The sequence below is a fragment of the Perognathus longimembris genome, chromosome 7, assembly GCF_023159225.1.
Source record: "Perognathus longimembris pacificus isolate PPM17 chromosome 7, ASM2315922v1, whole genome shotgun sequence".
NCBI classification, from domain to species: Eukaryota; Metazoa; Chordata; class Mammalia; order Rodentia; family Heteromyidae; genus Perognathus; species Perognathus longimembris.
In genome coordinates this window covers 3,631,458-3,658,983 of record NC_063167.1, presented here as the reverse complement: position 1 = coordinate 3,658,983, position 27,526 = coordinate 3,631,458, and the positions used below count along the sequence as shown (strand labels likewise).

At 56.4% G+C, this 27,526-nt stretch overlaps 1 protein-coding gene across 3 annotated transcripts in view; it reads left to right on the top strand.

Annotated features, from left to right (window-relative positions):
- The window catches only part of Acot7 (acyl-CoA thioesterase 7), an 80,265-nt gene that overhangs the window by 29,607 nt on the left and 23,132 nt on the right, over positions 1-27,526 (top strand). For all 3 annotated transcript variants that reach the window (XM_048350145.1, XM_048350144.1, XM_048350146.1), the window contains 4 exons: positions 11,432-11,588; positions 15,901-15,992; positions 18,020-18,134; positions 21,117-21,203. In XM_048350145.1, coding sequence (XP_048206102.1) covers positions 11,432-11,588; positions 15,901-15,992; positions 18,020-18,134; positions 21,117-21,203 — 451 coding nt within the window. The remainder of the gene's footprint in view (positions 1-11,431; positions 11,589-15,900; positions 15,993-18,019; positions 18,135-21,116; positions 21,204-27,526) is intronic.

Sequence of the window (27,526 nt, the reverse complement as noted above, 5' to 3'; positions counted from 1 at the left end):
GGACACGGCCCACTGCTGCCTGCCCTGCAGCTAGGGAGGGGTAGGGAGGGCCGCTGTACACCACACTCATAGAAGTGGCCTGCCTTAGTCAGTGGTGTGTGTTCTGACTGCCCACCAGCTGGTCCTCCGTGTCTCCTTTCCTGTGGGCTTCTCTAGTCCTTGAGACACGGATTGAAATGAGGACAGTAATTACAACAGCCTTTTCTCTGTGTTCAGCCGAAAAGACAAATCTCACATCTGTTTCTTAAAGCCAAATGCCAGAAATGATGAAGCTTACCAAGGAAGGCATTGAAAGCCCAACAGGCTAAAGCTATACCATGAACGTGAAGGAAGAATTCTTGAAGGGAATTAGAGTAGTACTCAGGTGAACACAGGAACAAGAAGAAAGCTAGGCAGCCTTATTTGTGATCTGGAGGTAGTTTTGAGTGTTCCAGACAGAAGATCGATCAGGCATTCCCTTAACCAAACCCTATCTGGGGGCTAGGCTCTCCGCCTCACCTGTAGGAAGCCTAGGAAAGCTGACGTAGCTGCCGAAACCCAAGTTCAAAGCTGGCAGAGGTTGGCTCATGAGGTTAAGGAAAACAGTTGCTTCTACTGTAGGAGTGCAGGCAAAGCTGATGCCAATAGAGAGTCTGCAGCCAGCCGTTCAGAAGTTGAGCCCGGATCACTGACGACGGTGTGGTCACAGGATCGCAGACAGAGGGCCCGCGCCGCACAGCGGGTGGGTGGTCAGTGAGGACAGCACAGTCTTCTACTGCAGGAGGATGCTGTTCAGGACTTCCACAGCCAGGGAGCAGGCCTCGAGTCTCCAGAGGACAGACTGCCTCTCACAGCTTTAAGTTGCTTATACTCTATAAATCATTCCAGAGAGGCTAGGAGTCCTTAAGAAGTCTCCTCTGTCTGTGATCTCCACCTGGAGCAGTAAGGCCTGGGGGGCAGCGTACCTGCTTACTCCATGATTCAACTCAGTGTTCTAAGCTCACTGTTGACACGACTTTCTTTTAATATTACTTTTTTGTAGGGCTCCAGTAACTCACAACTGGAATCCTAGCTGCTCAGAGACTGAGCTCTTAAAGATCTTGGTTCACAGTCAGCCCAGGCAGAAAAAGGTGGAAGCGGAGATGTGGTTCAACTGGTAGAAAAAGCCAAACAAGTGTGTAAAGCCCTGAGTTCAAGCTTCAGTACTGGCATCGCCTCCCCCCCGCCCCCCATCAGTAACTTGTCAGCTGGGTGTGATGGCTTGCCTATAATCCTAGCTACTCTGGAGGCAGAGAAGGAGGCTCGCAGGGAGGTTCCCGGCAAGTCTATGCCAAAAGTTGTGAGTCTTGTCAGTCAGTAAGCCAAGCGTTGCATAGCACTGGACTCGTGGTCCCAGTCACTGTGGGAGGCTGTAGCTGATAGGATCGCAGACAGATGCTAGTCCCGGGGGGAGCGTGTGAGGCACTGTTTAGAAGATTACTAGAGCAGGCTGGGAATGTGGCTTAGTGGTAGAGTGCTCACCTAGCACGCATGAAACCCCGGGTTCCATTCTTCAGTGCCACATAAGCAGAAAAAGCCCGAAGTGGCACTGCAGTTCAAGTGGTTGGTAGAGTGCTAACCATGAGCTAAAGAAGCTCAGTGCCCAGGCCCTGAGTTCAAGTCCCAGAACTGGCAAAAAGAGAGCAAGTTACTAAAGCAGAAGGGGCTGGAGATGTGATTCAAGTCGTAGGATGCCTGCCTAGCAGGCATGAGGTCTTAAGTGCAAATCCCAGCACTACCAAAACAGAAATTCTCATCGTCCATGTACCTTGTCATTTAAGAGCTCTGGGGGAGATGTGTGCGGAGCCTGATGCCTGGCCCCGTGGTGCCAGCGCCCTTCAGATCCTGCTATTTAAAAACTCCCCTTCACAAGGCCACAGCTGTCGTCGCTTATGGAAAAGGCCAGGTAGACCGGAAGCCTTCCGGAAGGATGTGGGAGTAGATGCCCTTGAGGATGCCCTTGACTGGTGGGGGGGGGGTCCGAATAGCATCCGCAGCCGGAGCTTGAAGGAAGGCGATCACTGCCCTCGCGGGCGCGCCTTTGGGGGTCAGGAGGTCCGTGCAGGAAGGGACGCAGCAAGGGAGCCAGAGCAGGAGGGGGGGCCTGACAGCTGACACCTCACAAGGGAGGAAGAGTGGCTCCTGGTGGAGAGGCCCCGCACCGCGCACAGCGACAGCAGAGCGCTCATTAGCATATTCCAGGAGAGTCGATAAAGCTGCTGCGGGATTTAAGAGAATTGACTCTGTAATGTAGGAAGCTTTGTAGTGGGGCCAAGCATTCCCAGACAGCACCACCGTCCATTGCAGAGAAATTGGTTTTTGTTGTTGTTGTTTTCAGACATGGGGTTTGAACTCAGGGCCTGGACGATGTCCCCGAGCTCTCTCACTCAAGGCTAGTAGTGCTCTACCACTTTGCGCCCACAGCGCCACTTCTGGTTCTCTGGTGTTTAATTGGAGATGAGAGAGAGTCTCATGGACTTTTCCTGCCTGGGCTGGCTTTGAGCCACTGTCTAGAATTACAGGTGTGAGCTGCCAGCCAGCGCCTGACTTGCGGGGAAATCATTTGTGAAAGGAAGAGTCTATCCACTCTACAAACCTCACTGTTGTCTCACTCAAAGTTGCTGTGGCTCCCTCCTCCTCCTCCCCCACCCCCAACATCCAGTACCCCAACAGCCAGCAAAGGCAGCGGCCAGACTGCCGGTGCGAAGGTGCGGGTGGTGGCTAGCATTGTTAGCCAGGAAATGCTTCGAAGGATGTGTGTTGCCCTTTAGACGCGACGCTGGCGCACACTTTATGGATGACAGCGTCATGCACACGTGACTTGCGATGGTGCTGGGAAACCAGAGGCCCCCCGACCGGCCTGTGGCCCGCCGCGCTCTCCTGATCACGGTGGACTGGAAGAGCGTCCGCAGTAACTCTGAGAACGCCCAGCCATGCCTGGGGAGGGGCTGATCAGCAGCCCAGGGAGGCTTCCCCCATCCTGGAGGCTGCCAGGTTCGCGTGAGGGGGCCGCGGGCTCCGTGGACGGAGTCTTCTCACTGTGCTTGTGTGCTAGAAGCGGTACGGAGCCTTTGAGTTCCTGTTGTAGGACACAGTCTCCTTCGTGACTGTTCGCCGCCCAGAGGCCCCCACGGCGCGGGCACTCGCCGCCCCGCGAAGCGGGGGGCTGACTGGAATGCCGTGTGGGGCTAGACGGGGAGCCCTTGCCTGCTGGTGGGGTGGAGCCGTTGTCCAGGACCACTTTGTAAAGGTGGCTCCGGTGTCCGCGGAGCTCTGCTGCAACCCAGCGCTGCAGAGAGCGCCACCTGGTGGCCGCAGTCAGTTGCGGGGCCCGGGAGTGGAGTGGGTGCTCTCCTAGTGAAGACCTTCAGGAGAAAGCGAAGGCGTGGGTCCCGAGTCCAGCCGGGAGCTCGCTTGAAGCTGTTCCTCTGAGCCTGGCATCTGGAGAGGAGCTCCAGCTCCCTAGCTTGGAGAAGCCTCAACATCGGTGGGCTCCAGGATAATGACCTAGAGATTTCTGGGCTTAGGAGGGGTCTGTGAGCTCCCAGAGCCTTGGGGTGATGGCCTCCAGTCCCAGGAGGCTGAGTTTTGAGTGCTGAGGGTGCCCCTTGCCTCCCTCAGGCTTCGCCCCATCTGGGCACTTAGCTTTTCGGTCTCCCATAATCTCCCTCCCCTTTGAGAATGACCTGGGCTCTGAGGCTCAGAATCTGGGGCCTCACACCCAGATGCTCGGCAGCAGGTTCTGCCGGTGCCACCTTCGAGGCGTGTCCCCGTTCTGAGCACTGGTGGCGTGTCAGCACCTGTCCTCAGCTAGATGCGACAGTGCGGTGTCCTGCCAGCACGCGCTTTTCATCCCTGTCTGTGCTGTGTCCGCACACCACTCGGTAATGAGCAGCCGGCCCCAGCTCTGGGACCCCACCTGCTGTGGCTCCTCCTCCCAGGGTGCCGTCCTCTTCTGGCTGTGTTCCTGCGTTCGGGCCTTTGCCCTGGCTCTTCTCCCTGCCCGAGCTGCTCCTCCCCAGGCGCCCACAAGGCCCCTCCCTCGGTTGCTTCTAGACTCTGCAGAAACCTGGCACCCAGCCTGCCCCCCCACCGCGCTGCTCCTTCCGGGCCCAGTGGCCTCTTTGCAGTATGGCTTCTGACCCATGGCGTCCTTCCTGACGGATCCCCAGAGGGCACTTCCCTGCCGGAGGGAAAAGCGCCTTAGGGGCGAGGCAGACAGACACTCAGCACCCAAGCCTAGGCGTGGCGTGCGTCCTGCCGGCCGAGCGGCCGCGCTGCAGGGAACACGTGCCCGGGGCCCTCCCGACTGCCTTCAGTCTCTCCAGCCATCAGCTGGCACCGTTCTTAGCTCCATCTTACAGGTGAGCCAGCAGAGGCCCGGAAAGGACTGTGGTTTCCCAAGGGCACACAGAGCTGCCGGACCGCCCGAGCTGCTGCCAGCTGCAGGGCCTGGGGGCACAGGGCTCTCGGCTCCAGGGCTGACGGTGACACGAGTCAGCCGTCACCTTCCCGGCCGCAGACCTGTTCCACACATGCCACTTGCTTCGCACTTCCAGTGCTCAGATGTCTGTGGGAGACACGTCCCAGGGTGTCCACCCAAGTCATCGCGACAGCCCACAGGTGCCGCTTATTTACACAGAGACTGAGATGGAGCGGGGTGCCGCTGCCCCAAGCTGCAGACGAGTAAGCTGCAGAGCTGAGGTGCGAACCAGGGGCCGAGAGCTTTTCTATTCGTTTCTTTTTTCTAGAGCTTGAACTCAGGGCCTTGCCACGTACGAGGTGTTGCTGTTACTGAACCATGCCTCCAGACCTTTTTATGCTTTTTTTTTTAATGTTATTATAAAGATGATGTACAGAGGGGTTACCATTTCATAAGTCAAGTAATAAGTACCTTTCTTTTTTTTTTTTTTTTTTTGCCAGTCCTGGGCCTTGGACTCAGGGCCTGAGCACTGTCCCTGGCTTCTTTTTGCTCAAGGCGAGCACTCTACCACTTGAGCCACAGTGCCACTTCTGGCCATTTTCTATATATGTGGTGCTGAGGAATCGAACCCAGGGCTTCATGTATACAAGGAAGGCACTCTACCACTAGGCCATATTCCCAGCCCCAGTATATTTCTTTTTGGATAATGTCACCCCTTCACTCTCCCAGTTTTTCTCTCTTTTGTCATAGGGTTTGAACTCAGGGCCTAGGCATATTCCCTGAACTTTTCTGCTCAGAGTTAGTGCTCTGCCACTTTGAGCCACAGCACCACTTCCAGATTTCTGGTAGTTCATTGGAGATGAGAGTCTCACAGACTTTCCTGCCTGGGCTGGCTTTGAACGAGGATCCTCAGATCTCAGCCTCTTGAGTAGTAGGATTACAGGAGCGAACCACCGGTGCTTAGCTGTGGGTTATTTTTGAGATGAGACCTTGCTTCCCTTCTGGGTACAAAACTAGGATGACATCCAAGTGCTGCTATGCCCCCCATGTCCAACTGTTAGTTGAGGAGTTTTGCACACTTACTTTTTGGCCTGGTCTGGCCTTGAACCATGGTCCTCCCTACTGTGTCAGCCTCCCAAGATGCTAGGATGACAGGGCTTTCTTTCTGAAGTCTCGGGAGCCATTAGGAAGCCAGCCCTATGGTTTCCATGGTACCCCAGACCTTTGGGAGGCCCTGCTGACCAGCTAGCGGTTCAGCCACCTCACAACGCTGTCCTCCCAGGGTCTCCTGGGAATGAAGAGGCAGAGGCGAGCTTCCTGCCTGGCTGGACACTCCTTGTGCTCGGAGTTTGAGAGAATCCTGAGAAGATGGGTGCCAGGCGTTGCTAGGTGTCCTGGTGGCAGGCCTGGTGGACGCCATGGGAGACGGACGGCTGGTGCTCCCTGGAGTCTTGCGTCTTCCCCCTGCTCCTGTCTTCTATCTAACCTTGTCCTGGTAACAGCAGGAGACCAAGTGCCCTTGTGAACGCTCCCACAGCATTGGCAAGGGGGCCAGGAAGGGAGAGGACCAGCCTTGGTGTCTCTTCCCACCCCTCCCCAGAGGCCACTGCTCTGCCCATCCTCCCTGCGCCCCAGGCTCTGCTCTGGTCTGGCCCTCCTTCCCGGTTTCCCTTCCCTCTGCCTGACACCATGCCACCCTTTCCTGCCTGACAGTGAGTATGGCATCTTGTCCAGCTCAGGTGCAGAGATGACCTCAGCGTGCCTGGTGTCGGAGGTACAGAGGTCACTGCTACCCCAAACAGGCGATTGAGACTTGTGTTTCATTCTGCATTCTGATTTGCCAGTTCTCAAGAAGTGGCGGTGTGTTGCCAGACCAGGTGGTGCAGTGTCTTGCTTCAGCCCTTGCCTTTCCGGCTTCTGCCAGTGGGTGGCGCCATAGCCACGCTAGTGAACACGGGCGGCCTCTCCCCATTCCTATTCCATTCCTTAAGTAAGCAGCAGTGCGGTGGGCCAGAGAAGAACAAGTGGGGCAGGTCAGGTGAGGCTCCTGCCCCCGCCTGAGCAGAGCCGGCGTCCTGTCCCAGCTTCCCGCTCAGCCCTAGTGGCCTTGCTCATCTGTTTGTTTTTATCTTCTAGCTTCCCCCCCCCCAAGCTTCTCTCCCTCCCTCCCTTCTTCCCTCCCTTCTTCCCTCCCTTTCTTTTTTCCCTCCCTTCCTTTTCTTCCTTCCTTTTTTTTTATTGCAATTTTTATTATAAAGGTGATATACAGAGTGGTTACAGTTACATAAGTCAGGCAATTGTATGCATTTCTTTTTGGACACTATCGCCCCTTCTCTCGCTCTGTTTTTCCCTCCTGTCCCCACCCCCTTGCTGATCTGTTTTTAAAATGTTTGTAGGGGCTGGGAATATGTCCTGGTGGTAGAGTGCTCGACTCGTATACACGAAGCCCTGGGTTCGATTCCTCAGCACCACATAAACAGAAAAGGCCGGAAGTGGCGCTGTGGCTCAAGTGGCAGTGTGCTAGCCTTGAGCAGAAAGAAGCCAGGGACAGTGCTCAGGCCCTGAGTTCAAGCCCCAGGTCTGGCAGAAGCAGTTTATAGGGACAGACACTGTGGTCCCCAGTCTGGGCGATGATCTTCCAGGAGAGGGTCACTCGCCAGCTAGCAGGGAAGCCCCACCCTTGGTGCCTCTGGTGACACCAGGCACTGGCGGGGAGAGTGTGCAGACGCACCAGGGCCAGAAGTCACTGCCTCTCCCAATGACCTGGGGCAGTTGGCCTCCTATCTAGCCCTTGGCCCAAGGGTGGCTGGAGAGTCGAGAGGCGGTGCCAGGTAGCAGAGTGGTCAGACCCCCACAGGGTGCTCCCCTTTCCTTCCACTCTACCTGGGGGAAGGTCCCCAAGGCTTTACTCCACGTGCCAACATCCCAAGTAAGACGTTTCTTTCCAGGAGAAGGTTATGAAGCACCACCAGCTACTGTGGAGAAAGAAGGCCCACGTAGCCACTCAACACCAGACGCCTGCTCACACACCTGATTTGTAGTGCCAGCTGAAAAGGCCTTTGGGGACATCAGAATAGCCGTCCCTGGCCTGAGGAGATGAGCCCAAGGGCAGAAAGTAGTCTGTGTGGAAGGCTCTCAGTGCTGTGGATAGGTGGCAACCGACGCTGGCCACGGGTAACAAGGGGCAGAGGGCTCAAAATAATTTTGCAGCCAGGTGCTACTGCTTATGCCTGTAAGCCTAGCGACTCAGGAGGCCTAGATCTGAAGACTGCAGTTCAAAACCAGCCCAGGGGGACCCTAATAGCTCCAAAAAACTGGAGCTGGAGGTGTGGCCCAAGTTGTAGAGCGCCAGACGGGTGAGCAGGAAGCTTGAGTTCAAACCCCAGGACTGCCAAGCATTTGTTTTCTTTTTTCTTTCAATAGCTGGTCATGCTAATGACACCTCACTAATTGGGAGGATCTGTGTTCAAGTTTAATCCTGACAAAAAGTTAATGAGACACCCCTCCCCCATCCCAGCTGAAAGTAGGCGTCTTGGTGCACGCTTCATCCGATCTATTTGGGAAACATAGACAGGAAAACCAAGGTCCACACCATCCCAGGCTACATCTTCCTCAAAATAAGGCAACAAAGGCTGGGTTCCCTCAAGTGGTAAATTGCTGCCTACCAAGTACAAGGCCACGCGTTCAAACCCCGGTATTGTCACCAGAACATAAAGTCATGGTTCTGTGATGGGATACCGTGAGAAGCAAAAGCAGGGGAAGCCCTGGAGTCCTGCTGTGCTGTGACTGTGGAGACCCCAGCCCTAGGGCATTGCTCCAGAAGATGGAGCTGTGGGGTAGGGGGGGGATCCCAGCCCTAGGGCATTGCTCCAGAAGATGGAGCTGTGGGGTAGGGGGGGGATCCCAGCCCTAGGGCATTGCTCCAGAAGATGGAGCTGTGGGGTAGGGGGGGGATCCCAGCCCTAGGGCATTGCTCCAGAAGATAGAGCTGTGGGGTGGGGTGGGGGGGGAGATCCCAGCCCTAGGGCATTGCTCCAGAAGGTGGAACTGGTGGGGGGGGGAGGGGAGATCCCAGCCCCTCGGAGGTGCTTCAGTGGAGAGCTGGAACCCTCCTGAATGGACTCGGTGCTTTTATTTTGCTTCTGGTTTTTGAGACGGGGTCTTGCCATGTAGTGTAGGCTGGCCTAGGGCGAGAGAATTTAGGCAATCCTCTGACCTCAGACTTGTTTTTTTTTTTTAAATAATTTATTAATTAAATTTTTTTGACAAGGTGTTGTACACAAGGGATACAGTTACATTATAGGGCAGTGTGTACATTTCTTGTGATATCTTACACCCTGTTTTACTTTCCCTTTCCTAGGTCAGGTAGACATATATACAATACACAGTGTACCAAGAACATATACAGTAGCCACGTGGCCTACGCCAAAGGAAATTCACCTAGGGCTTTAAATGTAATGTCGACAATAGAGTTTGTTTATACTTGTCATATGTGAATGTACATACATAGCTTTTGAGCTATTGTGATCCACTGAGAGGTCTATTTTTGACCTTTATATGCTGAGTAGTTGTTTGGTTTTAGTTACATAATGTAGGGTCGCTGCCCCCAATCCTGTGGGAAATACCATTTGACAAGAAGTTTTTGGTTTCACAGACCTGGTCTCTACTGTCTCCCCCTCCCCCCACCTTAATAGTCATATATCAAGGAGATCATGCCCCTTTGTTTTCTGTGTTCTGGGCTTGTCTCGCTCAACATTATTTGTTCAAGTTCTGACCATTTCCCTGCGAATACCAATATTTCACCATTCCTAATCGCTATGTAGTATTCCATTGTGTATAAGTACCATATTTTTTGGATCCATTCATCTGTGGAGGGGCATCTGGGTTGTTTCCATATTTTGGCTATTGTGAATTGTGCAGTGATAAACATGGAAGTGCAGATGTCTTTTTGATATCTTGGGACCTGTTGTTCAGGATAGATGCCTAGGAGTGGTAAGGCTGGGTCATAGGGTAGGTCTATGTTGAGCTTTTTGAGGAACCTCCATACTGTTCTCCAAAGTGGTTGTACTAATTTGCACTCCCACTAACAATGGAGAAGGTTTCCTCTTTCCCCGCACCCCCTCCAGCATTTGTTGGTGCCTGAGTTCAGAGTATAGGCCATTCTAACTGGAGTGAGATGGTATCTCAGGGTTGTTTTTATTTGCATTTCCTTTACTACCAGGGATGTTGAACATTTCCTTATATGTTTCTTTGCCATTTTTATTTCTTCTCTTGTGAAGTCTCTCATTGGCTCCTTTGCCCATTTCCTAGTTGGTTTATTGGGCTTGGAGGGGCTTAGTTTTTTGAGTTCTCTGTAGATGACAGATATTAGGCCTTTGTCTGTTGCTGTGTTGGTAAAGATCCTTTCCCATATGGTTGGCTGTCTTTCTGTTTTGGTGGCTATGTCCTTGGCTATGCAGAAACTTTTTAATTTGTAGTAGTCCCATTTGTCAAGACCCTCCCCTATTTGTTGTGCCCCTGGGACTCTATTCGGGAAGTTCCTTCCTGTGCCTATAAGTTCTAGCATCTTTCCTACTCTGTCCTTCAGTAGTTTCAAGGATTCAGGTCTGATGTTGAGGTCCTTGATCCATTTTGAGTTGATCTTGGTGCATGGTGATAGGCTAGGGTCCACTTTGAGTTTTCTGCAAATGGCTGCCCAGCTTTCCCAGCACCAGTAGTTGAAGAGGCTCTGTTTTTTCCATTGTATGTCTTTAGCTCCTTTGTCGAATATCAGCTGACTGTAAGAGTGCGGTTTTATTTCTGGGTCTTCAATTCTATTCCATTGGTCTTCCGGTCTGTTTTTATACCAATACCAGGCTGTTTTTGTTAGGATGGCTCTATAGTAGAGCTTGAAGTCTGGTATTGTGATACCTCCTGCACTGCTTTTTTTGCCTAGAACTGCTTTGGCTATTCTAGCTGACCTCAGACTTCTGAGAGCTCAGATTACAGGTGTCTGCCACCCTACCCAGCTCAGTGCTGTTACAACAAGAGACACCAGAGAGCGCCCTTGTCCCTTTGCCACACACAGGAAGTGGCCGCCACCAGACAGCTTCTAGCTAACAAAACCATGAGAGATCTCCTCTTGGTGGTGGTCCGGCTAAGTGTGTAGCCTGCCTGGACTAGGTCCCCACGGGATGATGGACGATCCCCGATCTCCAAGGAGAGGAAGAGGAGCTGCTTGGAGGCAGCCGTCCGTGGCTCCACTGGCTGGTGTAGAGACTGTGCGTGTCTGAGTGGACATGTGGGGGTGTGCTGGGTACGTGGGGACAAGGAGGCTGGCACACACCCGGTGCCAGTCGCCCTCTGAGCATTTCGAATCACAAGAATGGTCACTTATTTGAAGAATAAAATAATCGTGCGTGGGCCAGCATCAGAGCTCGGGCTCGGGGCTCTCTGCCGCTTGAACCGCACCTCCGTCTCTGGCCTCTCAGTGGTTGATTGGAGATAAGAGTCTTTCAGACTCAGCCTCCTGGGGAGCTAGGATGACAGGCGAGAGCCACCGGCGCCCAGCCAGATAGAATATCATTTAAATTAAAAAGAATAGCGACCAGATGAGGGCTAACAGAGAATAACAGGGGGTGAATTGGATGAAAGGACGTCGTACCCATACCGGGAAGCATCTCCTCAGTGAAGCCCTTTGTGCAGCAGGCCTGCCGTGATGCACAGCGGCTGCCCAGAGGTTACCTCCCACATGGGCTGGGGGAGGACCAAGCCAGCAGCAAGCACCCCTGTGCTTGGCGGAGCCCCAGACAGTAACTGCCTAGCTTTGGAAAGGCGGGGTGGGGGGGTGTCCCCCCGTTTCATATTGGATTGTGAGGTAACGGGCGTACTGTAGAAAAATGGCGAGCACGCTGCTGGCGATGCCCTCCCCCCCCTCCAGGCGCCTTGAGAGCAGTGGGGGAGGGGGTGGCTGGCGGGGCCGGCGGTAACGCCCCTCTCTGGTCTCTGCAGGAGCGCTGTGTGGCCGCCCTGGCCCGGGTGGAGCGCACCGACTTCCTGTCGCCCATGTGCATTGGCGAGGTGGCGCACGTCAGCGCCGAGATCACCTACACCTCCAAGCACTCGGTGGAAGTCCAGGTCCACGTGATGTCGGAAAACATCCTCACAGGTAACGTCCCGAGCACCGCTGCCTGCACACCAGAGGGCGGGACGGCTTCCCTAGCCCCTCCCTCCCCCACGCCCCCCCGCGCCCCCCCCCCCCCCCCCGTGCCCGAACTCCCCCGACGGTGAGATTTCATAGGGAGCCCAGCGCCACCCGGCCAGGACGGGCTCCGGCTTCACCACCGCCGTCGCCGGGGAGGCCCAGCCCAGCCCACCCCACCCCGAACCAGGCCTAGATGGGAACGGTGGGGTGAACCTCGCTCGCATGGTCGCCATGGAAACAGCTCTCCTTTTCCAGGCTCCTTCTCACTGGCTCTCACGCCTCTTTTTATAACCAGTCGCGGGGAAGCTGAGCCCTTTCCACTCCCTTGCGCCCGCTCTGGAGCCCCACGCGCCCGGGTCACCCTCCAGGCCGTGCTGGGTCCTTGCTCTTCCCTCCCCGGCTCCTTGGCAGTGGGGCCAGCTCTCATGATAGGCCAGGAACTCAGTTATCCACCCGGAGCTTTCCAGTGCCCCCGGCAGGATTGGCGCTTAGAACGGATTGCATCGCCCTGCTACAGCTCAGTGAATGATTTGGCTGAGGGGTGTCTGGGCGGAGGGATGGTCGGCCTTGGCCTGGTCCTTTAGACTCGGCAGCATTGGAGGGACCCCTGGGTGCTTTGGGTCTCGGGCTGGGTACCAGAAGCAGAAGTGTGCACCGCTGAGGGAAAGCCTGGCCGCTTCCTCCGGCGGCCTCCAGGGTAGACACGGCCGCTGTGCAGGGGCCGAAGTCCGCCGCTCCCAAGGCCCTCTCGGTCCTCATGCTTGTTCGTAGCCAGCACCACAGTGTTTCACAGTGAGAGGCTTGGGCCTCCGAAGTGCGGCTCTGGCCCGCCCTCTGGATCTGGTCCCGGTCCCCATGGGTTTGGTGACCAGAACAGCGCCACTGTCGGTGGATGGAGAGAAGCCAGGTCAGAAAGATGCTCGCGGCTTTGATGGGCAGGACCCTCAGTCCCCAGGCAGAGAGCCGTGGTCCTCCTCAGCCAGGGCTGAGGATTTGCCCCCGCGATTGCGAGCCTTCCTCCTCCAGATGGCGGCTTCCGTGGGCTCAGCAAGGAGAAAAAGGCAGGCCAGGCCATCAGGAGGGTGAGGAAGGAATCTGACGGGATTTGACTACAAAGCTGTGACCTGACACGTTTACCTGTCGGTTGGTTTGTTTGGGTGCCAGTCCTGGGGCTGGCTTCAGACTGTGCGATGCTCAGAGCTCCACTTCCTAAGCGGCTAGGATTGCAGTGGGAGCCGCCGGAGCCGCCGGCATCCAGCTTGATCTGGATGGCATGGTTCTGAGGTCCTCTCGCACTCAGGGGAGCGTAGCCCAGCCCTCTGTTGGCCTGCGCCATAGGCATGCCCCCCCCCACCACGTCCTCAACCCCCAGAGTGCCTGGACTACCCAGGAGGGAAGGGGCCAGCTGCAGGGCACACACAGAGACAGTGCCGGGCACTGCCGCAGATGTTCGCCCTCCCGGGGCCCGGAGCAGTGCCCGGTGCCCCCTGTGGGTCGGAGGAGGTGGTACTTGGCGGCTTTTCTCAGTGGAGCTGTGTCTTGGCCTTGGGTCGCCTCACCTCCTTCCTCACAGGCCCGGGTGGCTCGAGTGCTCTCCAGTTCTTCGTCACCTGGACCCAGAGCCCGCTGTGTTATTCTGTGACCGCATGCCACGCTCCTTCCCTGGGTCTGCGTGTCTGTTTCTCTGCCACCTTCTGTCCCCCCCATCTTTGAACGAACCACGCAGATCTCTGTTGTCCTGCGGGTCTTTCCTCTGTTTGTCTCCTGCCCGCGTGTCCACTGGAAGGTGCGCCTCTGTGGCTCGGCCTCCGGGGCCATTCCCTTCTCCCAGCCCCACCCTGAGCACGCCCAGCAGGGACACTGAGGCTGGGAGGACAAGGGCTGTCTCCCTAACAAGGCGGAGCCGTGGTGCTGTGGGCACGAGGCCTGTTCCCTCTCTACCCGGGTTGGGGGGGGGAGGGGGAGCAGGGCCCGTGATCCCCTCCACGTCCCAAGGCAGCTGAATGAGCACTGGGCAGGCTAGACAACCCGAAAACTTGCCTTTTCATTCACCTCTAGCACCTGTCAAAATATTCAGCGCGCAAGGACGTGATCGCTGTGAATGGCTCCAGAGAATCGCTGGAAGCGCCTAAGATTTAAAAAGAGATGTTAATGCCGAACTTCTGGCATCCGTTCCATTGAAGGGTGGAGAATGTACAATTAGCATGTTTGCCTCCTTGTGCTCTGTGGTGTGCATTTAGGTCTAGCGGGGCCACACGGGTTTCCATGGAAACCAGCTCATCAGGCTGGCTCCAGCCGAGTCCAACAGGAAGTCTCGATTCCCAAAAGCAGGTTGTCAGATCCGCTCAGTCAAAGTGTGGTGAAAATATTTTCTCCTAGTAGCTGCCTGCGTTCTCGGCTCGGGAGCCAGGAGTCTGGTTCAGAGGTGCTTGTGCCAGGCCCGCGTTGGAGGGCTTGAGTTAGGAGCAGCACGGGGCCCTGTGGCCTCTTTTTAATTGACCCCCTTTGGGGTTTGACTTAGAGCGTAGACTGGGCTGAGCAGGACCCTCAGGAAAGCCCCAGGTCTTTGCTGGGTGTAGGGTGGGCCCCCAGCCCATCCCCCGTCCATCCTGCTTGTGCTGCACACTGGGAATGTTCCCTGTTGTAGAAGCAACTTTTTAAAGCTGGGTGCTGGTAGCTCACATCTGTAAGCCTAGCTACTCAGAAGGCTGAGGTCCAAGAGGTCCAAGAGTCACTATTTAAAGCCAGCCCAGGCAATAAAGTCCAAATGAATCAGCCAAATCCAGAAGTGGGGGTGTGGCTCAAGTGGTAGAGTGCCATGCTTGAGTGACAAAGCCAAGCAAGTGTGCAAGACCCTGAATTCAAGCCCCAATACTGAAACCAAAAGTAAATAAATATTTTTTTTTTCCTGCCAGTCCTGGGGCTTGAGCTAAGGGTCTGGGCACCATCCGTGAGCCCACAGCACCACTTCTAGATTTTTCTGTTTATGTGGTACTGAGGAATTGAACTCAGCTTCATGCATGCCAGGCCACATTCCCAGCTCACTAAAGAGATTATTTTTTAAGGGATCCTTGTAAATACTTAGGAATGGCAGGCATCTGGGCAGCCTGCACCAAATTGCTGGGCCAACCTGGGAAAACTCTTTGACCTCTCTGAGCTTCCAGCTGACTGGACCAGTGATCTGTGAGCTCCCTTGGCACCAACAGTCCACAGCCATGGTTGGCAGCCCCAACAGGCCTCCCCTGAGCGGGGACCCCCACTCGGCTCCACCGCTGAGGCGTGATGCAGCCACAGCCCTCCTCGGTGCTTGGACGCCCTGGCCTAGAACCTTGCGTGGCCGTCATAGCCCTGTGCGGGAGAGGACCAGGAGGAGGCATCGGGAGGCAGCCCTGGGCTTCAGGAGCTGCTTGGGCTCTGTGTGCTGGGCGGTGGTTGGCACTGCCACCCCCTCCTCTCGGGCGAGCCTCGGGCGTGGCCCCCGTGTCTCTGGGAGCCTCGGGCGTGGCCCCCAGGTCTCTGGGAGCCTCGGGCGTGGCCCCCCCCCCGTGTCTGCAGGGGGCCTCAGTAGGGTGCACACTGAAGGCTCTTCTGCTGGCTGGGGGGAGCTTGCGGTGTTGACAGGTAGACGGCAGGCGGTGGCACCACGTGGCACAGCGTCTGCTGGTGGGGACTCGAGCCAGCAAGTGAGCAGCTGGGGCTGGCCTCCCCGGGAGGACAGGGGAGGGGATGGGCCTACCTCTCTGGGAAGCTCATCGGTGGCTCCTTCCCAGCTTTCATAACCGCCTAGTTAAAACATCAGGTATCAACTGGACATGGTAACACATTCCTGTAACCATGGCACCCAAGAGTCGGAGGCAGGAGTATCTAGAATAGGAGCCCGGCCTTGGCCACGCAGCAAGACTCTGCCTCAGAACAACACAGTTGGGTGTAGTGCAAGCGATAGAGCACTTGCCTAACACGTGCAAGGCCCCGCGTTCACCTCCAGTCCTGGAAGCAAACCAAAAACATGGTCCAGTAAGTAGCTTCTAGGAAGGCCCCAAGCCCAGGGCGGCCCGGGGAGCGCTGAGTCCCCGGGTCCTGGAGGGGGACCACGCCCGACCCCGCCTCTCTCTGCCATGGCTCTCTGGATCCATGTCGGTGCTTGCGTGGTGGTGGTCACCCAGGACCAGGAGGCTGAAGATGACCTGGGGTGTTGGGGGCCAAGGCCCCGGGATCGCCAGGCCTGGTGGCAGCCCCTCCCTGGGACGTCATGCATGTTGTGGTTTTCTTTTTTAAGGTACCAAAAAGCTGACCAATAAGGCCACCCTGTGGTACGTGCCCCTGTCTCTGAAGAATGTGGACAAGGTCCTCGAGGTGCCTCCTGTTGTGGTAAGCTGACCCCGCAGCGTGTCCCTTGGGGTGAATGTAGAAGTGGGGCCTGCCGAGTGCTGGTGAGGGGCTGTGCAGCCAAGGAGGTGGGCAGCAGGCAGGGGCGGGGTGCGACCTCGGATGGGCACAGAACCCAGTTTTCTGGCCCTAGGTGGATGTCAGTTTTGAGAGCCCCCTACTCAACACAGTCACCCCCCCTCCCTGACTCTCAGGTGACGGGGATTCTGTCCCTCCTGGCCTTGGAGCCCCGAGGGTCAGTTGTGCCCCCAGGGTCACATGTAGTTTACCTGATTGAGTCTTCATGGGGTGCGGACTCCAGGTCTCCAGCAGCCTCGTGTTGGCGCCGGGCCCTGTGACGTCTGGGAGCTGGCCGAAAGCACGTGCACGTCGCTCCTTTCCCTGGTCAGGTCCGGTGCCTGGAGCTCTGGAGCTCTGGCCAGTGGAGGGGGCGGTCCGTCCAGGCCCCCGCTCCCCTCTCCTTGCTGTAGGCCCGCTCTCCCGCATCCTGGAGGAGCCCACAGCCTTTTCCCTGCCTCTGTGTGGTGGAGTTGATAGGACATGAATGCCAGCTTGGCTTTGTACACAAGTGCCCTAAGACGGGGCATGGAGCTAAGGCAGAGGGCTGCCAGAGTAGCTGGGATCCAGCTGGACTGCTGCGGGGTGAGCCGATTCTCCCCCCCCCCCCCCATGCCGGGCCCCTGGAATGATAAGCCCGGGCTCACTGGGCACACAGGCTGCAGGGCTGGCAGGGCCTGTGTGGGCATCCGGGAAGCCCAGCTTCCTTCCCCGGCTCCAGGAGGCCTGTGTTCCCATCTCCTGGAGCCCAGCCTCAGGCTTCCGGTGCCCCAGCATCTGCCTACCGGCCTTCCACACTTAGCTGGCCACGTACAGTATGTATGTACGAACACACTCACATGTGCCGACTAGCCGTACCGTAGATACCTCAAACACGCACGTGCGCGCCCGCGCTCCTGGCTTCCTGAGGTGTGCATCTCCCCCGAGGAACTCTGGGCACGGTCACTCAGGGAACAGCTCTATCTTCTTGCTCCGTCCTCTTCCCGGCCTGGCAGAGGACACTGCCTTTCCCGTGGTCGGGGAAGCTCGGTGGCCCTGTGCTGCTTCCAAGGAGCCCCTCAGGTGGGAGGGGCCTGCCACCCTGGAGGAGCTGGCGGGCCACGGGACGGCCACGTGAATGAGTCTGCGTGCATTCAGAGGCGCGCAGGCTGCCGTGCTGCCGCCGCTTCGGGTGAGCCCGGGACTGGGGCCGGGGCCAGGCCTTCACTGAAGTGCTGCCGCTGTTGGTCCCCAGAATCGAGGCGAGGTGTGTGTTAGCAGCTGGCTCCTGAGGCCGTCAGTCTTGTGTGCTCTCAGAGCTCCGATGAGCATGCTGAACGCCGCCTAGTAGAGTGGGGAGCAGTGACTGGGGGGTGGTTGCTGAAGTCTTTACTCTCTGTGCACAGTGCTGAGGACCAGGCCTGTGCCTGCCAGACGGCACCCTACCCCTAAGCTACTTCCCCAGGCCCTCCCTGGCCCCAGTATTTACTTTTTCTCTGTCGGTTGTGAGGCTTGAATGCAGGGCCTGGGCACTGCCCCTGAGCTTTTTGCTCAAGGCTAGCACTCCACCACTTGAGCCACAGCACCACTTCCTCCTGCTTTTTCTGTGTATGTGGTGCTGAGGAATCGAACCCAGGGCTTCATGCACGCTAGGCGAGCGCTCCACCGCTAAGCCACCTCCCGGCCCAGGTCAGTACTATTTTAGCAGTGAGAAATTGTGTTGCGTGGCCTAACAAGATGAGAGGACATTTAGGTTAAACTCCCATGTGCGGTGTGACAGGATGGTCTGTATATTTGTAAACTTGAAAGAGCCAAACATCCACCCAGGGTATCTCTGGTGAGGGAGACGACACAAGGTTTTCACCCATTCGTGTTGTCACAAAGCCAGTCCCGGGTGGCAGCCAGTGAGGCGACCTGGGAGCCCCCCCTCTTCCCCCCCCCGTGCCTCACCCCTGCCTGCCTCTCTCCCACAGTACTCCCGGCAGGAGCAGGAGGAGGAGGGCCGGAAACGGTATGAAGCCCAGAAGCTGGAGCGCATGGAGACCAAGTGGAGGAACGGGGACATTGTCCAGCCTGTCCTTAACCCAGGTGGGAGCTGGCGGCCCCGCCCCGGGTTTACCCACCTGCAGGTGTCTACCGTCACCGTGCCTTCTTCCTGGAGCCAAGCCTTTTGTCCCTTGCCCGGCCCGGGCCAAGCAGGCCCCTGCCAGGGTCACCTAGGCAGGAAGGCAGCACGGCAGCACCTGAGTCCCAGGTGGACACTCCGGTGCCGGGCCCTCCGTGGCCTAGGCAGAGGCAGCGGGACACTGGCCTACTGCTGGGCATTTGTTTTTGTTGTTGTTGTTTCCAGGGTTTGCTCTGGACACTTAGGAGCTTGTTTTCTGGTTCATTAGAAGCAAGCAAACAGCCGGGCTCTGGTGGTTCTTGCCTTTAATGCAATCTACTCAGAAGATCTGAGGATTGTAGTTTGGAGCCAGCCCCAGGCAGGAAAGGCCACGAGACTCTTATTTCCAATAAACTACTCAGAAAAGCCAGAAGTGGCACTATGGCTCAAGTGGTAGAATGCTAGCCTTGAGTACAAAGAGGCTCAGGGAGAGCACCTAGGACTGGCAAAACAAAAAAACAAGCAAACAGTCATGGCCAGTGGCTCATGCCTGTAATCTCAGCTACTCAGAAGGCTGAGGTCTGGGGACTGTGGTTGGAAGCCAGCCTGGACAGGAAAGGCCATGGAACTCTTTATTTCCTGGTTATCCACCCCCCAAAAAAGCTGGAAGTGGAGCTGTGGCTCAGGTAGAAGAGTGCTAGCCTTGAGCACGAAAGCTCAGGGGCAGCACAAATGGCAGGCGATTTTCATCACCATTCCCTGGCCACTCCCTCATGCAGACATGTGACTGTGTGAGTGACAGCTCCCCTGTGGTCCCGCTAAGCCCTCACAGATTGTCCCTGCCAAAGCCAAGGGAGCTCCGGTTCTCAGATGCACTTCAGGGCTGCGCTTCCTGGGATGTGTCGGACCCCCTCGAGCCTGGCGAACCTTCCTGGACAGGCTGACTTACGGGATGTCTCCCTGGCAGTGTGCCTCCCTTCTGTTCCCTTCTGCATACACAGCTGTCATAGTTTAGTAGAGTTGATGACTCTCCAGAATGTTCTGTGCTTCTCTGCTCCACTGGAGTTGGCCCGGACTCCTCATACCTGCGTGTTCTGTGCAGGGCTTCATGATGTCCTCAACCCCAAGCTCTGGGTGAGGTGGCTCTTCCTCTTCCAGACTGGGCTTCTTCTGGGCTCTGCGTGTCCCTGGACAGCCTTCAGGCTCACCCAGGCGTCCCCTTCCCTCAGCCTTGCTGGGTGCTCTGCTCCTGGACTCGGGGCGTTGTCTCTGCGGTCCCCGCCCACTCCAACCACTTTCCTTACCAAGGAGGGTGTGGCCGCCAGCCGCCAGGTGTTCGCATCCCTGCCTTCCTCTGACGTGGCTTGTGGGTTAGCCGTGTTGTGCCCTTGGCTTCTCACGCGGCGGCTGTCTGCAGGCCCAGCGGGATTCCGCATCGCCTTTGGCATTTTGTTGGTCCAGTCTTTGCCCCCCCCCAAAGCAAAACAAGTATCCAGAGGCCGTTGGAACAGTGGAAGTCAGTTTCCTTCCTGCTGGGCAGATCTTCTCTTTTTTGCTCTGCTCTCCTCCGCCCCCCTCTGCTCCCCTCTCTTCTTTTTCCACCCTCCCTCCTTTCTCCCTCCTTCTCTCCCCCCTCCCCCTCCCTCCTGTCCTACCACCCTTCTTTTTTCTTTAGCTTGGCAAAACCTATAGCACTGAGCTGTAAGCCTAGTGCTGCCTGGATTTGAAGTTTAAAAGCAGTTCTTCTGTCGTCCCTCCGCCAGACAAGTAGATCCTGAGCCTGGGCCAGTCAGGCCAAGCGCTGTGTTCCCAGGGATACACCCAGCGGCCTGTTTCTCCTACCCTGTCTCCTAGTCTATTCGCGGTTTGAATCCAGCAATGGATTAACCACTGATGACTCGGATCCAGTTGTCTCTGGGGAGTCCCCACAGACCCTTGAAGAGCTGTGTCCCACCGGTCAGGAGAGGATTGCTGTGGCCAGAGGCTTGCAGCCCAGTCCTGGGAAGGGTAGGAATCCTGGAGGCCCAGCCTCTGGTCAGCATGGCCTCCATCCTGCTGGCTGTCCTGCTGCTGAGAAGCATTATGTAAGGCCTGGCGCGGGCCGTGGACAGGATGGTGGGAAGGCTGCCTGGCGGGAGGCCTGAGCCCAGAACCCCTCTAGAGCTGTGCCTTCCGGGCCAGTCATGGAGCTTCAAAGCAGATTATAGAAATACCATTGGTATCATTTGTGTGTGCGCCTTTGTGCCAGTACTGGAGCTTGAACTCGGGGCCTGCGCGTTGTCCCTTAGCTCGTTTTGCTCAAGACTAGTGCTCTACCACTTGAGGCACAGCTCCACCTTCTACTTTTTTGTGGTTGATAGGAGTTCAGTCTCATAAACTTCCTTCCCAGGCTGACTTTGAACTGTGATCCTCAGATCTCAGCCTCTTGAGTAGCTAGGATTGCAGATGTGAACCACTGGTACCTGGCTGTAGGTGATTTTTTAAATTTTATTTATTTGTTTGTTTGTTTATTTATTTATTTTTCCTGTCCTAGAGCTTGAACTCGGGGCCTGAGCACTTGTCCCTGGCTTCTTTTTGCTCAAGGCTAGCACTCTGCCACTTGAGCCACAGCGCCACCTTTGGCCTTTTCTATATATGTGGTGCTGGGGAATCAAACCCAGAGCTTCATGTATGTGAGGCAAGCACTCTACCGCTAGGCCACATTCCCAGCCCTGTGGGTGATTTTTATAAAACTGGAGAGTGAGGTTGGCGACGGCATCCCTGTGTAGCGAGCGTCCCCTGCGACCCTGTGGGCAGGGCCCTGCCCCCGCTCGCCGGGCCGCTCAGGCCTGCACTGCCCTCCCCATGGCCGTCGCCTGCGGAGCCCTCGGCTCTCCTTGGAAGAATCTAGTGTAAGTGCCGGCAGGCAGTCATCTTGGGTGGGGTGTGATCGCTCCCTGACGGATCCGTCTGCTTTGCCTTTCCAGAGCCCAACACGGTGAGCTACAGCCAGTCCAGCCTGATCCACCTGGTGGGGCCTTCGGACTGCACCCTGCACGGCTTTGTGCACGGAGGTAAGAGCCCAGGCACCCCGTCCGTCTGCGGCCCGCCTCCCCCGCCGCTCCCGCCAGTCCCCAGGGAGCCGAGCTGCCGGCTGACCCAGTTTAGGCTTCGTGTTCAGGGAAGTGTAAATTTAAACTTCCAAGAGGTTGCATAAGAAATCACTGGAATACCGTCGGTGCCTGTTTTTAAAGTTGGAAATGAAAGTGGGGTGAACGGCCACATTCCAGCCGAGGGTCACAGGCACCCCAGGGAGCTCAGAGGGGCGAGCGGGGCGGCGGGGCCTGGCTGCGGGGCCTGTGGCACTGTGATCCACCGACGCAGAGCAGGGCCTTGAAAGTGCCTCTCCTGGGCTGGGAAGGCGGCCTGGCGGTGGAGCCCTCGCCTCGCATACTGGAAGCCCTGGGTTCGATTCCCCGGCACCACATGTACAGAAAACGGCCAGAGGGGGCGCTGTGGCTCAAGTGGCAGAGTGCTAGCCTTGAGCAAAAAGAAGCCAGGGACAGTGCTCAGGCCCTGAGTCCAAGGCCCAGGACTGGCAAAAAAAAAAAAAAAATCTGCCTATGGTGTTTGCATTTCCTTTTCTTTTCCTTTATTTTTTTCTTTTTCTGCCAGTCTTGGGGCTTGAACTCAGGGTCTAGGCACCATCTTTGAGCCACTTTGTGCTCAAGGCTTCTGCTCTACCCCTTGAGCCACAGCGCCACTTTTGGCTTTTTCTGATTGGTTTATTGGAGATGAGAGTTTCATGGATTTTACTGCCTGGGCTGGTTTCAAACCGTGATCCTCAGATCGCAGCCTCTTGAGTAGCTCGGATGCTGGATGGAGCCCCGGCACCTGGCTTGCATTGCTTCCTGTAAACACAGATCCCCTTCAAGTCAGGCTGAGCTGATCCTGGCCCAGGCCGCTTGGGGCCCAGATGCATGCTGGGAGACTGGAGGGTTGGCTGTAGAGTTATGGGGGGGGGTGCAGGAATGGTGTGCAGATGTCTTTCTGAGACTTGAGGCAAATATAAGCTGCACATCAACCCACATGTGATGTTGTTGCTGTGTGTGAAACGAAACTGCTGTGTGCGGGGCTCTTTGTCAGTTCTTAGGCACCTCATGCTCACATTTCCTGGTACCTAGGACACCAAGTTCTCTTCTTTTCTGCTCAGAAAACTCCTATCCCTCTTTCCAGACTCTGGCAGAATGGTAGCTCTGTGTAGGTTTACACGGATATTTCCACCAAGGGCTCTTCAGGATCAAGGACTGCACTTTTGTGTTACCTCCAGCACCCCACACAGTCAGGGGCACTTGGCACACACTTGTTCCCCTGTGGGGCACAGATTGCTTCTTGGTTGAGGGGTAGCAGGCCCTGGATGGGTCAGATTCAGTGGGCTTCTCTGTGAAAGATACTTTTTGATTAATCTTGGTGTACTGGGATTTGAACTCAGGGTGCTTGGGCTGTGAATTTCCCCTCGCCCCAAGCCCTTTTGGCTTTAGTTACTTTTCCAAATAGGACCTCTCAGATTGCTCGAGCCAGCTTGGACCACCATCTTCCTAAATACTTAAGCTTGCAGCCAGGTTAGGGTAACAGATATGTCCCCCCCCACACCTCACTCAGCTTTCTTGGGTGTAAGCCACTGCACCAGCCTACATTTTCCTCTTCGTTTTAACTCATCCCTTCTTGTGCTTTTCTTTTTTTGGTTTTGTGATTGTTTTCTCTCTCTCCTTAATGCTGGCTGCATGCCCTGACTGGCTTGTTCCTGCTCAAGGGAAATGCCACCTGTGACAAATGGTACTTTCCAGATCAGCCCACAAACACAGATAATTGGAGTATGTTTCTACTCAAACACTGGAAACAACAGGCTCCTGAGCCCTCCCCAGTGCCGGCCTCCAGTTCCGGGGGGCAGCCCCTCTCCTAAGCCCAGGCTTCTGTCACCATGAGGAATTGTCCTTGGGCTTTGCGTAGCTCTGCTTTACCTAAAATTTGCCAAATTCCATGCTGCAGTCTTTTGCTGTGTGTGTGTGTGTTGGTAGCTTTTCACCCAGTGTGGCGTTCGTGTCTTCTTGCCTTTGTGGCAGGAAGTGCTTTTGCTTCCCTAGTCCTCGCTTCCCACACTGGAATGCGTCAGCCGGATGCTGCAACTGAAGAATCCTTTGAAAACCTTTGAGAAATGCAGCTTTCTAATACTTAATGTCTGTTTTCATAGGCATTTCACATGCAAATTTATAAGCTATTCCTAGTAATTTTTACCAGTTCTAATCATCTCTCTTGTGCCTGGAAGCTCACCAGGAATAAATGAGAATAAAGATGGTGCTGAACACACCTGCAGTCTCCCAGGCACTGTCACCTCGTGGTCTTGGCGCTGGGTCCTGTCCACTTGAGTTAGAGTCGTCCCTGCACTGTCAGCAGACCCCGATCGCCGGAGAGAATGCTGACCCAGTGTGGCTGCCAGCAGCGCTTCCTCAGGTCCTGGCTGCGGGGTTTTGGAAAGCTGGCCTGGTCATGGTGCAGAAGACGGGTTGGAAGGAGATGGTCCTTGCACGCTGGGAACCACGGGTGGAATCCAGGGGCATCTTCTGCCTCTGGCCAGGGTTGCCAGCCCCGACTCTGGTCTTTGGTTTTCCTGTTCTGACTCCGGTAGGTAGGTCCCCCGGTGGCTTCTGTGAAAGGTAGCTCTAGGACCCAGCTCAGCTTCTGTGGGACAGGGGCCAGGAGTTCCCTGACTGTGCAACCATGAGCTGACCAGGGCCGGCACGGCACTGAGGGCCCTGTCTGTCATGTCAGGGCCACATTCCCGGATGCGGGATCGTTTTTCTGAACTTTGCTCCTCTGAAAACCTGTTCTCGCGGAGTGCATCATGTTGTAGCTCCGCTCTCTGCTGATTACTGACCCCCCAGCCAGCGGTTCAGAAGGCTTGGTGTGACATCCTCCCTGCCCTGGGCCCCGCCATGCAGCCCCTCGCCATGTGGTCACATTGGAGAAGCCCAGCTGGACTCCACAGGCCGCGGTGGCGGGGGCTGGGCTGAGAAGCCTGGGCTCTGAACATGCCTCCCCGATCCCGCCTGCTGCTGCTCGGGCTCTGCAGGAATGTCCCCACGGCACTTGGCACGGCACTTCTGCAGCCCTGGGTCTGCCACCCAGACGCTCTTGGCAGGCCCACTGGCGTGACAGAACTTGCATCTCCCAGTGGTCAGATTCCTGGGACTTGGTCTCTCCACCCTGGGTTCCGCCTGTGCCGCTGACGGACCTCAGAGGAAACTGCCCCTGCTGCTGCAGGCGCCCCTCGAGTCCCTCAGCCCTCCTCGACCCCTGTGCCGCCCACCTGTGTCAGACCCTCAGGTCCAGCCTCTTCTCCCATGCTGATAGAGTGAAGGTGTGTGTGTGTGTGTGTGTGTGTGTGTGTGTGTGTGTATGTATATGTGTGTGTGTGCTTGGGCTTGAACTTGGGGCCTGCATGTATGTCTTTTGTTGTTGTTGCCTCCCACTCTGTTACCTGAGCCACAGTTCCACTTTTGTTTTTTGGTGGTTAATTCTAGATAAAAGTCTTAGGGACTTCCCACCCTGGCTTCAAACTGAGACCCTCAGATGTCGGCCTCCTGCGTAGCTAGGATTGCAGGCACTGGTGCCCGGTGAATGTGTGCTGCTCCTTATTTCCATGGAGACCGATGCCCAGCCTTATCCTTCATCCCGCCAGGCTCGTGGTGGCGTCCCTGGCCCACCCAGATGGTTGCGAGGTGTTTTGGCTAATCATGGTGGTTCTTTCAGCCCGGGGCAGCACCAGTGCTGAAGATTTCCACCCTGGAGCGGAGGGAGACGGGGACCTTCCCTTAGCCTCTCAGCACATTTCCCTCTCAAGCAGTTTCTTAGCTCTGGATTGCCTTCAGGAAGCAGCTCAGAGCCTTTTTAGTATTATTTTTTTAGACTAGGTCTCTACACAGCCTGGGCTGCCCTCCACCTCCTGCTCCTTCTGCTGTGTCTCCAGACGGGGGCGCCATCGGGAACCACGGTGCTGTCTGTGGTGCCCATCCTGGACCCTGTGAGAGAGGACCTTGGAGCTGGGACGGGCAGGGGCTGGGGAGGCTTTCGTTGGAAATGAATCAGGGGCTGCTCTGTTTTGTCCCCAGGACCAACCTGGTCAGGACCTATTTTTTTCCCAGTCATGGGCCTTGGACTCAGGGCCTGAGCACTGGCCCTGGCTTCTTCTTGCTCAAGGCTAGCACTCTGCCACTTGAGCCACAGCGCCACTTCTGGCTTTTTCTATATATGTGGTGCTGGGTAATTGAACCCAGGGCTTCCTGTATACGAGGCAAGCACTCTCGACACTAGGCCATATTCCCACCCCCCCCACCCCCACCCCCACCCCCACCCCCGGCTTCTTTTTGCTCAAGGCTAGCACCTCTTGAGCCACAAGCACCACTTCTGGCTTTTTCTGTGTATGTGGTGCTGAGGAATGGAACCCAGGGCCTCATGCATGGGAGGCGAGCACTCCACCGCTAAGCCACCTCCCCCCGGCCTGGGGGTCAGTTTTGATTCTCTGGCAGACCCGCCAGGGGCCTCCTCTAGGCAAGAGCTTTGTTCAGATACTGGTGCTGGGGGCAGAGGAGGGGCTACGGCAGAGAGCTGGGGATAAAGTCATTTCCTACACCTGCCTGAGTCAGAGACTGTGGGCTCTCCGCGCAGCTCCATCTTTAATGAGTGCCTGGCTGTCGTGGTGACTCAGAGGCCAGAGGGACCCACTGCTAGGATGTGTGTTGTGTCAACAAACCTGTGGCTGTCCTCACACCCTTTCTTTGGCACTGAGCCTGCTGTGCTCACACAGGAGGTGGGCCTGGCGGTGGGGGGGGGGGGGGGGATTGGATCCCCAGCCATACCTGTGAGGAGTCTTTGGCCTCCACCCACCCCCCAGTGCCAGCCCTCTCCCCTCTCCTCTCTGTCTGCCCCAGGAGCCCCCACCTCACGGAGGCTGCCACGGGCACCCCCACCAGGGCTGTGGCCCCGGATCTCCCCCCCCCTCCCGCCCTCTCCTTTCTGACTCCTGTACTGCGTGTGGGGGGGGGGGGCCCTGGGACCGCAGCAGCCCTTGGGACTCAGTTGCCTTTTCCCTAGTGAGGCAATGCAGGGATGTAACTGCATGTCGGCAGTGGCGGTGAAGCCAGGCTCCTTTCGGCTGCCCTCGGCCTCAGGCCCCGGGGGACCCCTTCCCCAGCCTCCCGAGGGGCTCTGCGCACCCCCTGCCCACGTCTCTTTGCATGATTTAGTTTTTATCTTCTTAGTTTTGTTGTTACAGAGGAGGAGGAAAGAGTGTCTTCCACGGGGAATCAAGTGGAATGTGTATGAAATAGGATGACATAGTCTTGACTGCGATGAGCATTTTAATTACAAATTCCCTGACGTGGGACCGCGGAGCCCGGGCACGCAGAATGAGAGCGCTCTACCTGGAAGCCTGGCCGCGCTCTGAGCGACGTTAGCGCCCAGAGAAAGCAGTCTGCACTTCACATAGCAAAAAGGAGGGTGCCTTCTCAGAATCTGGGGGATATGGCTAAAGATATTCTCTGAGCAAAAGTGGGGTGGATAGCTTTCAGCCTGTGATACTTAAAAAGAAAAATTAAAAATACCTAAGTGTTAGAACTGGGAAAAGAATAACAAAATCCACCCACAGAAAGGAGGCGGGTAGACTCGATCCTAGCGGCTGTCTGGGTTCTCTGGTTCCCTCCCCACTCCTACTGCCCCCCAAGAGCCACATCTCAGGACACAGAACTGCCCCACCGCCTCTCCTTTGTGCTTGCCTGGCTGGGCAGGTGTCCCTTGCCCCCCCCCCTTTGTTGACCAGTCCTGGGGCTTGAACTCAGGGCCTGAGCACTGTCCCTGACTTCTTTTTGCTTAAGGGTAGCACTCTGCCACTTGAGCCACAGCACCACTTCTGGCTTTTTCTACATATGTGGTGCTAAGGAATCAAACCCAGGGCTTCATGCATGCTAGGTAAGCACTCTACCACTAGGCCGCATTCTAGCCCCCTTTACACAAATAGCTTCACTTTCTGGGGTCAGGCAGTCCTGCCAGCCAATGGCTGGACTCTCTCCCGGCTCTCTGTGCAGAATGTGGGTATGTGGGTATGATCATGCCTCCCCCATCCTGGAGTGGACACCTGCGTCGGGGGTCAGCGTGTCACCGGCCAGCCCTGTGGGGAGTGCCGCTCCTGCAGAACACAGGGGTCCGGCCGGCTGGCTTCCTGTCACTGTGGTGTCTGTAGCATTTGTCTGCAGAGGTCTCTAACAGTCCGTGGGTGCAAAGGAACGTGCTCACATTCCAGAGCAGCCTGGCTGACCTGCTGCCTTCCCCTGGTGACTGCAAG